The sequence below is a fragment of the Adiantum capillus-veneris genome, chromosome 11 (assembly GCF_014529385.1).
Source record: "Adiantum capillus-veneris isolate H3 chromosome 11, ASM1452938v2, whole genome shotgun sequence".
Classification (NCBI taxonomy): domain Eukaryota; kingdom Viridiplantae; phylum Streptophyta; class Polypodiopsida; order Polypodiales; family Pteridaceae; genus Adiantum; species Adiantum capillus-veneris.
The window spans coordinates 93,702,714-93,716,523 of NC_140941.1; the positions used below are offsets into that span (position 1 = coordinate 93,702,714).

The window sequence follows — 13,810 nt, forward strand, 5'->3', positions numbered from 1 at the left end:
ATAGATCATTGTGAGTTGCTATAGACACCACATTTACCCTTGGTCGTTGTGAAAGTGCATCGACCACTTGATTGTGCTTGCCAACAATGTGAGCAATATGAAATTTAAATTGCAAAAGAAAATTTTCCCACCTCATTTGTTTGTCGAAGAGCTTGGTTTGCGTCATGAAGTTCTTGAGGCTTTGTGATCCATGAATGGAGTCCCCAAGAGATAGTGTTTCCACGTGTTTAGGGCATATAGAATAGCTAGTAGCTCTTTTTCATATTGCCCAATACTCACTTATCGAAGTTGAGTCTTTGACTCTCATATGCTATGGCATGCTCTTCTTGAAGCAAAATAGCTCCAAGGCAATTACCACAAGCATCACATTGGATCTCAAATGGTTTTGAGAGATCTAGTAATGTGAGCACATATTGAGAGATAAGATTCTCCTTAAGTTTCTCTAAAAGCTTCTTGCACTTTTACAGTCCATGAATACTTTGTTAAGTCATGTAATGGGCTTGCTATTAGCGAGATTTTTTTTAAAAATTGAAGCATGTATAATATGCACACATACCTATGAAGCTTTGTACCTCCTATAGATTCCTTGGATTAGGCCATCCTTTTACTATCTCTCTCTAGCTTTGTTGGATCCATAAGGGTGCCATCTTTAGAGATAATGTGACCTAAATATTGAATCTCTTATAGGAAAAATTCACTTTTCTTTTGATTAATGAAAAGCTTATTCTCTCTCACAACTTGAAAGATTACCTGGAGGTGTTGCTTGTACTCCTCAAGAGAATTTGAATGGCCTGAGGATTTTTGTCTACCATGAGTTTGAATGCGTCTCGAGCATTTTGCTCAGGCCAAAACTTGTAAATTATCAAATAGATCTTCTACCCGCGGCATGGGAAATCTATTTTTGATAGTAATCTTATTTAGTGCTCTATAGTCGACATACATGTGATATGTGTCATCCTTCTTTTGCACTAAAAGAAATGGTGAACAAAATGAAGAGGAGCTAGACCTCACCATCCCTTTTTCCACCAATTCATGCACTTGCCTCATGATCTCCTCTTGTTGAGCTTGTGAAACTCGATAAGGAGGCTTGTTAGGCAGTGAGCTTCCTGGTAGGAGCTCAATTGCATGGTCATCATCCCTCATTTTAGAGGTAGCTCACTAGGTATGTCATCAATGAACCTAGGGATCCATTTAGGAAATTAGACAACTCTAATTCCTATTGATATGGTGTTCCTCGAGTCATTAGTATCTATGTACATGCTCTTTTCCTTGTAGGTGAACTAGATTCTCCTTTCAAGGAACTTCATGTTGGAAGCCATGCGGTTAAACCATGGTGTCCCAACGATAAAATTCTAATGTTTGAGAGGGGAGATGAAGAAATCCTTTTTGTCCACATAGCTTTGGACATGAAGCCTTAATTTTCCAATTAAAGGAGTAACTGAGACGTCTTGTCCCTTGATAGCTTCATTGGCTTTCAATGCATCTCCCATCTCCTGGGCTTGTATGCCTAGCTTAGTGGTCAATTCCGTGGATATGAAGTTGTGAGTTGAACCAGGGTCAAACAAAATAAAGGCATCATGCTCTTGTATCTTCCCCCAAGCATAGGAAAGGAAAAATCCTTGGCAATGCGCATCCTCTTTTGGAGCTTCAAACATAGAGGCTCTAGGAGTCTCATTGCAGGCAATTCTCTTGGGGCAAGGACGATAACCATGGCCTTGCTCCCCGCACTTAAAACATTTGTAGTCCTTATGAAAAGCTTCTAGCTCTTTAGGAGAGAGTTTATATTTACCTTTGTAAAGTCCCAAGCTTCTAGCTCTTTAGGAGAGAGTTTATGTTTACCTTTTTAAAGTCCCTTCTCCTTGGTTCGATTGTTGTTGTAATTGTTGGAATAGCCTTGGTAAGAATTTTGGGCATTGGTTTTCCTCTTGTCATCAATTTTGTCTTTATTTTCCATGGGCTTGACATTCCATCTAGCCCCTTGTTGGAAATTGATGCGTGAAGCAATCAGGGTGTGGTGGATTACTTTGGTGATAGAACCAGGTCATTGAGAGTTGACATACTCGGCCATCTCTTTGGGTAATCTCACACAGGATTGTTGCTTTCGCTCGGCGAAGTCTATCTTTTGAAAGACAATAGCCTTGAGATATAAATCCCAAAACTTGTCCACATATTTGTGGATAGACTTATGAGAGAGAAGCTTCTAACACTGCCATTCGGTAAGCACTTTGTCCTTTGCATCACTTGCAAGGAATTGCTTCATGATGGAAACTTGTAGAGTTTTCCATATCTTTGGGGCTTCATCGTTGTCACGAAGGCTAGCCCACCATTGACGAGCCAATTTTTTGGAAGTGCATAGCTACATGGCATAGCTTGGAGGACTCCGTGAAGCCCTCGTCTTCAAAGGCCGCATCAAATTGCTGGATGAAGGCCAATACATTGTCGGTAGCACCAAAGTGCCATCATAGGTAAGGAAAGAGATACTCTTTCCTCCCTCTTTGACCTTCTTGAGCTTTTGGGACCTTCGCCATGGAGAGTAAGATTTTTGATGTCCTCCCCTCTTGTATTCTCTAGGAGAATAACCATAGATTTCATTGGTAGAGGAGGAAGGTGAAGAAGAAGGAGAAGAGGGTGACCTATTTCTTGCCCTTTTCTTCCTTTTTTTACTCTCTTCCTTTTTGAAGTGACGAGGAGAAGGACTATGGGTTAACCGTTTCCTCTTGAGAGGAGATGGTGATCGTTTAGTCCGCCTTCTTCATGGAGCCACATCTTCGAAGGAATTTAGGGAGTTATTACTTTCTTGATCTTTGGATTCCTCCTCTCGTATGGGAGAGAGTTTTCTTTTAGGGGTCTCATCAAGAGGCCTCCTAAGCTCTCTCTCCTCTTGGAGAGGAAAGGAAATCCCATAAGCACGAAGTTGTTGAGTAACTTTGGCTTGCAAAGCGGGGTTGCCCATAGCTTGTTGCAACCTAGTAACAAGATAATTAACAAACATGGGGGCATCATCATTAGCACCTTCATGTGCAAAATCAAAGTTATCAATGTTCATTTTACTCTCTTGGTTATTGTCAGCCATGTTAATTAAACTTATGTGTTTACTTAGTGTATGTTTTGGCAATTCAAAACCTTAGTTGCTACTCCTCTTAGCCTTTGAAAATAGGCACTTAAGTATCTACACCCACGGCTTGGATTGGTTAATTATAGAGAGTAGTGGACTGAGTCTAACATAGTGAAGTTGCCGATGGATAGCTCCTTTCGGACTTCTTATGGCTCAATAATGGTAAAGATGTAGGCAAGTCTAAAAAGACTCCATTATTAAGAATAAAGCTCCCGAGGTGTGCACATAGTGGGCTCAACAAAACCGATAATAGATCCACAGTCCCACTTACCCTAATATAATTAACAAAATCAACCATTAATAGGCTACTTAAGGACCTCTCTTCTTAAGCAAGAAAAGAGAAACCAAATGCTCTGATACCAATGTAACGGAAATGGCCTATGAACTTTGAGAGTAGTGGAATTAGAAAATTAGATGAAGCACTTTTGTGAGATTACTTTGTGAGCATAGCGGGTGAACTTAATTGATGGTAGCAACATAAACATGGTACTTAGTGAAGTTGGCATGAACAATACTTTTGCAAGAGAGAGAGTTTAAAGAACATGATCATAGTTGAGGACCAGATTCATACGGAGTCGGTCCCCCCTCCAATAGGCATTTGTATTATAGTTTCTCCCATCAAGAGAGACTTGACACGTTACAATCTTTGTATTCCTTGTGACCTAGGTGATGCAATGAAGATGGAAAGCTTCATGCATCACAAGCATAACATAAACTTTTAGAAAGCATTAACTATCCCAAGCCTTAGTCCCAAGGCCTCAAACACCTTTGAAGGTGGCAAGAGCTAGCGGGGAATGAGGGTAGGGAAGAGGAAGAAGAAACATTCCATAGGAGAAAGAAATTGTTCCGCACTTATCATCACTCTTCTTGCTAGCATACATAATAGCATAGTAATGAAGATGGAGAAGATGGCAAGCTTAAGCATTGAAGCATGGCTCTTGGTTGGATTTGCATTCCATAGCCAAGAGCGTTGGTGTAGACTCTCACTTCTCACAAGCTTGGAGAAGGAGGTGGAGTTCCTCAACTTTCACCAAGTGAGAATGAATCCACAAAATGTGTGTGTGTGTGTGTGTGTGTGTGTGTATCCCCCCAGCACCCCCCTTGCTTGCTTGGGGCAAGTTGTAGCTTTTACACATGTTTCAAGCTCATTGGACCCCTCTCCCCCTAGCCAATCACATTCAGCATGCATTCAAGTACATGATTAGTCTTTGGACAAGTGTCCTCCTTACCCCTTAGAGAGAGAGAGAGCTCGAAAATATCTAGATATTTGTTGGATGAAACTAGAAGTTCATTGGACCCCTCTTTAGCTCAACCAATAGCATTCAAGCACACCATGTATTTAAGCATAGGGAGAGTCTGACATGTGTCCCATGTGCCCTTTGAGAAAAGGGGTGCCCTTTGGGTGAGTGGAAGGTTAAGTCAAAGATTCCCCTAACTTTAGGACTTTCATGCATAGGAAGCTTCTCAAGCACCTTCCTCATTAAGTTTGTAGGGTCTCTTTTTGACTCAAGCACCTTACCCCCCAAGCATGGGAAGCTTCTCAAGCACCTTCCTCATTAAGTTTGTAGGGTCTCTTTTTGACTCAAGCACCTTACCCCCCAAGCATCGGAAGCTTCTCAAGCACCTTCCTCCTTAAGTATGACAAGCACCTCAAGTACCTTAGTCATCAAGCATGACAAGCACCTCAAGCACCTTAGTCATCAAGCACGCACCTTTTAACACTAACCATTGGAGGTCTTTAATGAAGCTAACCCTAAGGTCTTTTAAGCTCCATTAGATGCACTTTGCTCTTTGATAGACTACCTCCTTTTGGACCCCTATTGAGATGTAACCATCTCTCCTCTTGGTCCCTTGCTGAGGTAAGTCTAGAAGCACTTATTGCACATTGCTCTTTGATAGACCATCTCCTTTTGGACCCCTATTGAGATGCAACCATCTCTCCTGTTGCTCCCGTGTTGAGATAGCTCTAGAAGCACATGTCTCTATTCTAACTCTTGTTCCCGTTTATTCCCCCATATTAAATGATCAGTTTAATATGAGAAAATCATTTGGTAAAGTTAGATATTATATTTTATGACATAATAATAATAATATAAAAAAATTTGCTTGTTCTTCTCCTTCTTCTAGCATGTTTTATTAAAATTCAAACTATCATACGAGCGATCACCCATGCATGTATGTGATACTAGCATATATACAATTTATATCAGTTTGATCTCATGTTGATTTGCCTACATACTTAGATTACTCTTGCTTGCTCTCCTATTTCCTATTATCACAAAGTAAACAAATTGCAAGACTTAGCTTTGATTGTGATGATGTTGAAAGCCGTCAACTCAGAGCATAGCCTTGAACTTCATGATAGGAAAAAGTTTTCCTCATTGATTAAGCCAATAATGTCCACCTCCATCTCATGGATGGAACATCTCCCAAGAGCATACACTTGGCTCTGATACCACAACTACAATCGGGAGCCCAGAGGGCCTGCAAATATACAATAATAGCATACCACTAATGACAAAATCAACAGATTTTCATACCTTCAAATGACAAAATCAAGAGATTTGCATACCACCTGTCAGCTATAATAAATAAATATTTTCCTATTTCCACTACGTGGCTACTTTGCACACTACATGCATAAGCTCATTTGTTATTTAGAGGTCTGAGAAGAGATGCTTCATCATGGTAGTTTGCGCTCTTTAGAAGGACATAAGTTTCACTGCAAAGGTATATAGAGTATATGCGGCTCAATGCCACACCCACAATTCTATGACATGGGGTGCCTGATCTTAGAAATTGGTATAAAGAGACACAAAGAGCAATATCATAGATGGCTCACTAATGCCACACCCGCAATTCCGTGACATGAGGTGCTTAAGCTCAGACGTTGATATAAAGAGACACAAAGAGCATAGGCGGCTCACTAATGCCACACCCATAGTTCTATGACATGGGGTGCCTAAGCTCAAATGTTGATACAAAGGGACACAAAGAGCAATAACAAGTTCTCAAGAAGATATGCTAGTAGAAGTGTAAGTGTCACCCATGGTTGTCAGGGACTTACAAAACACTAAGAAAGACAAGCTACCAACCTAAAAAGATCATGTGACCCACATAACCTCCTTACATGCCATACTACCCAAGGGATGATCAAGAGGACGTGACAGAGCAACAATACCCACAAAGGCAACCTCCTCCAACTAAAAAAATGAAAGAAGACACTTCCAAGTAACACACATGCATTCTTTGATCTCTTCGTGTATGTCCTAAGCATAGCCTATAAGCCTTGTTAGGCTTCTATTTGCTACTAGCGAACAACCATCAAGCCTCTAATTGAAGCCTAGAAGATACCCTCTCCCCTCTTATTCTTGCAAAAATCTTCTTGCGACTCTGTAGTAAAATCCCTGTATAAGAAATTCGGATGGATTTACTACCTCAATTCCACCTCTTGTACTCATCTACTAGTGAATGACCACTTTTCATGTATAAAGTCCATGATCGAGTATGAACCCTAGTGGGGGGTTTATGTATGTATGAAAGTGAAAATTTCATTAGTCTTTTCAAGGTGCAAACTTTGAGGAAAGAGGAGAACATTTGAGGTGGAGCTTAAGTTTCTCTATGCACGCACGCTAAGAGCTTCTTTGCACTCATGCCTCCTCCAAGATTTTTGGCTTTCTAAAGAAACCCTTAGTGTTGTGTTGGGTTAGGGAGACTTTTCAGTGCATGATGGAGACTTACCTTTTATTTCACATATGACATGTCTTTACTTTTCTTGCATTCTATTGTTTTAGAATGCTAAAATAAAGCTTCACCTTGCATAATTTTAGTAAATTTTACACACACACACACACACACACACACACACGTGTTTTTGTTTGCATTCTATTGTTTTAGAATGCTAAAGTGAAGCTTCACCTTGCATAATTCTAATAAATTCTATATACACACATGTATTAATTAGTTCTTTTTATTTCACCTTTCATTTCACAACTTCACATGGTTTTACATTTCTTGCAGTCAGTGTTAACGTTCGAGAAAGTCTCTTTCATTAAGTGGCTGCTGGTTGAATTTTCTCCTTACAAAGAAGAAGACCGAAAATACTATCAATTTTTTTGAAATTTGTAGAATTTTTGGACGACTTTCTCACATATTTCATCAATTTTTCTTCCGTTTACCATGGTTTGCAACTAGCTAGTCTCGATTTTCAATCTGCTCAAGACTAAGCTGAGGCAATCCTTTCCCAAACACTGATACCAGTTTAATTTAACTTAACAATTTTATCACTTTCTTATTGTTTTTGAAAGCCGTCGTGACTCTTTCACTTGTTATGCTTGTAAGGTGGTGGCTTCTAAATACAAAGGTATTTATTTCTCTTTTCCTTATTTTCTCAATCTTCTCTCATGAAGAGTTCATGCTTGGTGCTTCAATAATTTGCTTAAGTTTTGTAGATAGACTGAGCAATCTTTGTGCTCAATGTTTAAGTTGCCTTAATGATTTTCTCATCTACATATTGTCAGTTTAATTCTTAAGTGTGTAGAGTGCATCTCTTGGCTTGAGTTGGTGCTATAGCACCTTGCCGAAGTTGGGATTGAAGCTACCTTGGATTTTTCAATCCAAGGATTTGTGTGATACCAATGAGAGCTATGCTACTTGTGTGGCAACACCCCTCAGAGAGAGAGAGAGAGAGAGAGAGAGAGAGAGAGAGAGAGAGAGAGCACCTTTGGAAGATCTCGTTCATATTGACCATATTATCATAATCACAATAAGAGAAGAATCCCAAATCTTGAGAAGATTTTCCAAGCGATTTGATATCGAGCAAAACAATGCAAGGTGAACTATCAAAAGAAATAAACCAATAAAGGCATCTATATTTGATTTAAGCACCACAACACTAGATCCAACCTTGATTACATTGGGGTTGACTCTAGGGTCATCGTGCGTTCAAGAGGTATTTTTAAAAAACCTTAACACACGCTCTCTCTTCACCCTTTTTTGTTCATAAACCTATAACTTTTTTCAAAAGTATTATTTTTAAATACCTCAAGTAAGTGGAATTTTGTAACTCTTTGAAATTCAAAAAACGATCCTCTTAACTCACATGGTACACTACACATATTGAGGAGAATGCCCCCGGAGTAAGTGTTGTGAAAAACTTTGGACACTATATTTCTACCATTCTCTTTGGACACTATATTTCTGCCATTCTTGAGCTCAAATATTGCTTCATCAAAATTAATGATTGTGTAAGCATAGTGGATACCACTCTCCTATTACTACCTTCTTCTTCACATGACCTCACAAAGGTTGCTATTAACTAGGGTATTTCCACAATGGACGCCCAATATCGAACTCAGTTGTGCTACATTGTAAAATGTCCCCATTCCCCTTCCTTCTCTAAGAACTTGACCACCAAGTTTTGGATGGCCCTCAACCTCTGCCCATATGCAAAGAGCACACTGGACTTAGTACCTATGTTTGCGATAGGTTGCTACCTGATATTTGTGATTAAATAGTAGCATATTATACAAACTCTAATCTCAAGCTTGCTACCATGTGGTATCTACCAGGTCAGAAAATAGGTAGCCAGTGTACCACCCATTTATAGTTTTACCCAGTAAGATTCAAAAAACCTCTCTTATGAGCCTCTATGAGCATCGCTGGAAAAACAATTTGGCTTGAAATTTCTTGCTCGGTGTTTGGTAGGAATCCAATAAGACAAGGATGCCTATTATGACATTGTTGCATTCTTTTTTAAAGCTCATCTTTACCCTCTTGAGTATATTAACTAAGAGATTTTACAAACTATGCACCCAGATTTCACGCTTATCAGCTAACCGGACGTCATGTAGAGGTTAAATATTGACACAAAAAAGGGGGTCACCCATGTCTCGATGGCCTCAAACCCTCTCCCAAAAGTGAATGCAACATCCATTCAATTTGAACCCTAGGTCCATCAAAACAATTCAAAACTTCAACCAATGGGACAACCGTGAAAAGGGCACACAACAATTTTATTAACGTGCTAGTGGATAGTGTTTTGATGTGTGAGCACCCTAAGGAGTGAGTCACAATACCACAAAAACAACCAACCCACAAAACCGCCTCCAAGACTAGCACTATAGATGTAGGGTGATTCCTCTTGATATTCAAATGTCATGGGCTTCCCTCCCCTTTAAGTGCCATGGGGTGCAAAGCATGGGATCCATGGCCCGTATTCAAATGGGTGCCACCAACGAATCTCGATCGTCGATCTGCCCAAACTAAGCTCGAGACGAGATTAGTTTTGGTAGATTGATGCACTTTATGCAAATCAAAAAAGGGGAAAAGTTTGTTGAAGTGGGAGAAGGGCTCATGCGCGCGATCAAGGAGAGGGAGGGGGATTGTCTGCAGTAGAACAAGTTCATGAGGATGAGAGAGTGGGAGAGTGGAAGGAGCTCTTCAATCATGGTGCGTACGCAATTGGCAAATGGTAGCTCAATAAGGAGAAGGCCAACGAGAGGAACACAAGTAGTAGATATTCCAGGAGCAAAGAGGCCTTCAAATATGATGGAGATGCAAGAGGATGAGGAGGTTCCTTCATCATTGCATGCAACCTCATGTGTGTGTGTGTGTGTGTGTGTGTGTGTGTGTGTGTGTGTGTGTGAGAGAGAGAGAGAGAGAGAGAGAGAGAGAGAGAGAGAGAGAGAGAGAGAGAGAGCAACCTCACATGTGTGTGTGTGTGTGTGTTTGTGTGAGAGAGAGTGAGATTTTGGGAGAGGTTAGTTTTTAAAGTTACTGTTTAAATAATTGATGGAAGCTTTGTAAAAGAAACTCATATGGTTCTATATGATGTAGGCCCTCAACAACCAAATGGTCATGATTGTGGATGGTATGTCATGACTTATATGAGAAAGATGATTGATGAAGGATTGGTTGGTTGCCCACCACGAGCTTGGGTAAGCTTATTATCTTTATGAGATATATGTGCATTTTTGGGAAGTGGACAACTTCTAACTACAAAATTTGTGTCATTGAAAGATGTCTAAGAAGTGGTTTACATATGATGATGTGAAGGATTTGAAAATCTTCCTTCATGAATGGGTGACATCTACAATTTATGTTGTGTCGATAGAAACAAATTAGCCGTGTGGTTTTCACATAAATCTCAAAGTAGTTTTGGACGTTTGACGCCAATGCGATTATGCTTTTCAAAACTGTGGTGTGCTTTTATGGATTTTGGAACAGAGTGTAGTTGTGGTTATGGTTGTCTAGTCGTGGTTTCGATTACAGTTATGTTTATGGTTTTTGTAATTGAGATGTGTTTTCTTTGTAGGTTTTTGGAAAACGTTTATTGTATGGTCATGGTTATGCAAAAATGCATCCATGGTCATGGTTGTGGTATTTCAGAAATAATTGTCATATAGCTATTGTTATGCAAAAATGCGGTCATGGTTACGCTTTCACATTTTCACAAGACGCAGTTATGGTTTTTGTAAACGTGTTGTGCTCTTAGGTTTTTTGGAAAATGGATCGTTGTATGGTTATTATTTGAAGCCAATGCAATCATGATTTTTGGAACATGGTGATGTCTTTCATTTTCGTAAATGTGGTTTGCTTCTATGGTTTTTTGAAAAATGATTATTGTATTGTTATGCTTATGTAAAAATGCACTTGTGGCCAATGCGATTGTGGTATGGTTATTGTTATGTGGAGACTTGGTCATGGTTATGATTTCTAGTTTGCAAAAATGCGGTTATACTTACAATTTTTATAAATGCAGCGTGCTCTTAGGTTCTTCGAAAAATGGATCATTGTGTGGCTATGTTTTGAAACAAAACATGATTAAGGTTTTGGTTTTTGTCGCGGCTGTTGTCTTTATTCGTAAATGAGGTGGACTTTTGAAAGGCTTGATTGGTGGACTCTTGAGTTAGATATTGCAATCAAAAATATGAGACATAGACATATGTCTTTGTTGAGTGCACTCGTAGTAACCATGCCTTGTACTCGATCATTATGCTCTTTAGTTGCTCCTCCACATTAGCTATGGTTGTAGTGAGAGTAATCGAGGGCTCCTTTTTGAGATCCATATTATGATGCCATGATTGTGGAAGAACATGGCCCGCATGTATTGGCAAAGTCTCTAATGTAAGTTATTGGAATACCATGCTTTTGAATACCAATGTACCATTTCGACTTCACCTCATCTATTCTGTCATTGACACCATGATGTGTGTTGAGATCTGTACCGAAATTAGCTCCTTGATCGATGCAATCCATAGATTCGGTTTTGCCTTGAGAACAAGGCAAAGACTGTTGTCTTCTTTCTTTCCAATCCTCAAGTCATCTTTCAATCTTTGCCACCTCTTCAAACCCACCAATTGGCCACATCTTTTGAGACATCCCAATGTTACTTCTACATCTTGTTGCAAAGATTTTATCGAAGTAGAAATAGACGAGTGATACATACAAAAATGGATCAATAATCATTTGTGAACTAATTGATCACCAGCTTCTCCACTTAGAAAAAGGTGAGGATCATAGGAGTGCAACTGCTCATCACTTGACGTTTTAATGGAGCCATCACTAGAATAGGAGAACAAATGGTCGCTAGCTTCTCCCGTATAAGGGGTTCCATTGTTATGGTAGATCAAAGCACAAGAATACCTAATGATGGTAGCCACAAAGCCTTTGCATCTCAGCTCATTTGTGCACTCAAACATGAGCCCATGTCCAACAAGAACTGAAAGCTCTTCACTCATCCCACCACTGTAAAATCTAATCTTGTGATCTCGAGATTAGTTAGTAGTCTCAACATCCCGAGATTACTTGGGAAGTTGGTGCTATCACATTTATGATGGCATTAAATTCAAATATGTAACTGAATGTGAAGCTTCTATACAGCTGCAACCCCCGTACAAATTAATCTAAGGATTTTCACAGATCAACGATCTAGATCCAATGACGACCCCAATTCAAACATGGGCCGCGTGGCGGGCCGGGGGTACAACCCTCCAGACTATCTCGCACGGGCAGCTTCAAATGGGATCTACGGTTGAGGTGATTCGGACCGTAAGATGCACATTTGTAAATTCGGGACATTTGATAAATTCGGGGAGAAAAGTAATTCGGGTAGGCTTGTAAATTTGGGGCAGTCCACACCCCACGTCTTGAACCCGCGACCTTCCCACAACGAGCCATGTGCACTAACCACTACGCTCACATGGTTCGTTGAAATATAGGAGATTCGAGTATCTCATATTGTAAATGTGGGCCGATTAGTAAATTCGGATAGATTAGTAAATTTGGGGCGATTGTCAAATCTGACGATCCATGATAGGCGTGCCCCGCATTTTCCTCCTCTATGGACCACCATTGATCCCATTTGACCATGCCCGTGTGATATAGTGATGAGGGTGTACAACCATTGCTGCTTCCAATAGGCTGTGGGCCAGTAGTCACTTTTGAAGTTTGAACACTTGTTGAGTATGTACGTGACGCCTGTAGCAGTGTAGGAGAGAAGGGCACGTGCGCGAGTTTCAGAGTTTTGCGAGATCAACAAGTCTGCTGCACAAGGAAACGAGACAGGAAAATGTTGCAATTGAGGCTGAGCCAGCAGACCTGCGGGAGGCCATCACCATCGCTGTACCCTTCTGGAATCTCCTCTGCGTATATTCCATGCAGTAGAAAGAGCAGTTGTTGCCCTCCTTCCTGGCATTTTTTTACTGATTCTGCGCAGCTTCGAACCCTCCTACCCCTTTCACGTGGTCCTGTTCTTTCATGCACCTCGACCCGCATTGCTTCTGCAGAAACCCGCACCGTTGGTGAAGAGGAGATCAGGCGGTCTCAGGTATGCATGCATCCTATTCCTTTAGTCTGTGATAACGGTAAGTTAATGCAACAGCAGAAATATATTCGCTCCTAGGATTTCAGTGGGACCATCATGCGAGATTAATGAAGTTTTTGATTTGAAGATTTTATCTTTGGAAATGAAAACGAAATGGAATGGAAGGGATATGAATTTGCGATCTTCCAATGAAATAGAATCATGTAAGTTATTGAATATTCTTGTAGAACAACATGGGCTTTGACAATTGATATCAGAGCCACATGAGCTTATCACCGCTTTGTGCCTAAATGGGTATGATGTAGTTGAGGTGCATGCATAGCGCAGTATGGATGTGTGAAGCAGGCATATCTTAAGTCACCAACAACATTTTAAAGAGAGAGCCACAAGATTGTAGGTCTTTTATGGATGTAGTCTCCTTGTGCGAAAGCTCTTTCATTCCAAAACATCAAGACGGGTGCGTTTAATCATGGGGAGAAAGTGAAGACTAGTTAGTCCTATAATTCCAACTCATGCGCTCATTTTTGTCAATCGTTTTATGATCCCCACACTTGGACACTAGACTCAAGGCATCTCTATCCATCTATGTTAGAGTTATGGCTAGTTGGTCTTGGTTTCTCCCAGGGACAAGTGACAGGAAGTGGGGGCTGTTTTGTGGCTGTGTCCGGCCATAGTGAGGTAGTTTTTTGATGTCGGGATTTTCCAGCCATGTTCAGCTCGTGGTTTTGGCTTGGTTCCATGGCCATGTAGCCTCCTATAGGCTTGGGATATTTTATCCCAACCTCTCCTATTTTTTCCCTTAAGCCCTATGGACATCTGGTGTTCTTTCCCTTGAATTTCAATTTTCCTCTTATTTTCTTCATTTTCTA

The 13,810-nt window shown here is 40.4% G+C and overlaps 1 protein-coding gene across 1 annotated transcript in view; it reads left to right on the plus strand.

Moving 5' to 3' along the window:
* The first annotated feature begins 12,556 nt into the window (after positions 1-12,556).
* Positions 12,557-13,810, plus strand: part of LOC147447664 (protein TIC 21, chloroplastic-like) — a 74,611-nt gene continuing 73,357 nt past the window's right edge. Inside the window, exon 1 of the mRNA XM_086524379.1 lies at positions 12,557-12,944. Coding sequence (XP_086380505.1) covers positions 12,687-12,944 — 258 coding nt within the window. The 5' untranslated portion in view covers positions 12,557-12,686. The remainder of the gene's footprint in view (positions 12,945-13,810) is intronic.